General features: G+C 25.4%; 1 protein-coding gene across 1 annotated transcript; it reads right to left on the bottom strand.

The window, feature by feature from the left end:
- Nucleotides 1-24: 24 nt before the first annotated feature.
- On the bottom strand, nucleotides 25-129 carry EIN_300760 (Hypothetical protein; the record flags this gene model as incomplete). The annotated part of the gene is made up of 1 exon (XM_004256680.1): nucleotides 25-129. A coding segment is annotated over one exon (105 nt), but the record flags the coding sequence as incomplete, so codon positions are not given.
- Nucleotides 130-1,826: the final 1,697 nt, after the last annotated feature.

Here is a 1,826-nt window from a genome sequence, read left to right as displayed (position 1 = left end):
CGAATTTAAAGTTCAAATAAAAACACTACTAACCAACATAATAATCCAAGACAAATTGTTGCAAATTATCTTATTTTTTTCTTGTGTTTTTATTGTTATTTCCTGAAAGTACACGTAATTGTGTTCCATTCATAGTAATAAATTAAAAACAAAAGACTTGTTTTCCATGTTTATAAATAAAAATAAAATACATAAACTAATTATTTTGTGAACTACAAACACAGATTAGTGTTTACTACATTGCTCTTGACATCAACACGAAATGCAGAAGGCTTCCCCATCATCAGAATTTAAGAAATCACATTAACTATCAAATGGTGAAATCATTACCATTGGAAACGAGAGATTCAGATGTCCAGAAGCACTCTTTCAGCCATCATTTATTGGCATGGAAGCATCAGGTATCCACGAGACAACTTACAACTCAATCACAAGATGCAATGTCGATATCAGAAACAAGTTATATTAAGCATCGTCTCCTATGATTGAATTTAATGTACCCAGGCGTTAACGACAGACATGAGAAGGAGAAAGTTGCAGATGAGAAATGAAATGGCATAATCAAGGCTGTTTATGCTTGGTTCAATTTAATTATATTTGTGTAGGTGTTCATTTGGTTTAGTTTTAATATTATTATTGTTATAATCAATAATAATATATAATAAATTTACTATCATTTTTATTATTCAAAGGTTGATTTTTTATAGTTTATTTATAATTAAAATTACTATACAATTTATTATTCTTTTGTCACGCATTGTATAATGTATCCAAAACTGCTATTTTTCTCGACTTAAATTGATGTTTTATAGCGTTGTTTTACCATATAAGATAATTATTTTAATGTTATTATTGTGTTAGATGAATAACACACAAAATTAATAGTAAGTAGTGGGTTTTTATCGTAATATTTTGATGTTATTTGGTTCTCTAAGTATTTTTAGTTTGAGTGGAATCCATTTTTTATTTCAACAACAATATTTTTGTCATGTTCTTATTTTATTTTGGTTTGAACCAATCTTATTGGTTATATTGAACCCAAATTGTTGCACTTGTTTTAAGTGTTTTTTATTTTGTTTTTGAAAAATTTGAATATCTGATAGTATTCTTTAATCGATTTTGTTAACAATTTTATTTGTTTATGAAAACAGTTTATTTTCGTATTATTTTTATTACTAATATTAATTTGTTAAATTGTATATTTTATTGATTGAAGGACAAATCTTTAACAAAACCCAATTAATTTGAGTTTATGAATGATGAAATGTTTTATAAATAATTCAAAAGTTTGAATTTGAGTTGAACTATTTTATCAAATATGTCAAAAATCATTCTAAATTGTTCATGAAAAGTCGCCATTATTTTCATTTTTTTGGAAAAGTGAAAATATTTTTTGAAATTTTTTTCTGTAAAAAAAAGAAAAAAATAAAAATTTTTCAGTTCTCGAAGGGTTAAACAGAGAAAAAATATTTATTTGTGGGTTTATCATGGAATTGTGAAGTAAATTCTATTCACCAATTTTTCCATTAAAAATCAGTGTTATAGAAAATATAGTAGTTTTTTTATTTATAAAAAACTTTATTATTTATCTAAGTGGACTTAAATTCAAGGTTCCAAAACAAAATATAATTTGTGGGTTTTAGATTTGATTGGTCCATTGACCCACAAATAGACTTAACCCACAAATATAAAACCCACAAAAAGACACTTTTTAATATATTTTTTATTGAATATAAAGACCTGCGAAATACTTGCAAGAAGCGAAATACCTGCACGAGCCTATGTGGCAATACGTTTTTTCCACAAAAATGGTCAAAAAAGAAAAT

The sequence above is a fragment of the Entamoeba invadens genome (assembly GCF_000330505.1).
Source record: "Entamoeba invadens IP1 unplaced genomic scaffold scaff_1105074725689, whole genome shotgun sequence".
NCBI classification, from domain to species: Eukaryota; Evosea; order Mastigamoebida; family Endamoebidae; genus Entamoeba; species Entamoeba invadens.
The sequence above is the reverse complement of the archived record's forward strand: the minus strand, read 5'-3'. Positions and strand labels throughout refer to the sequence as shown.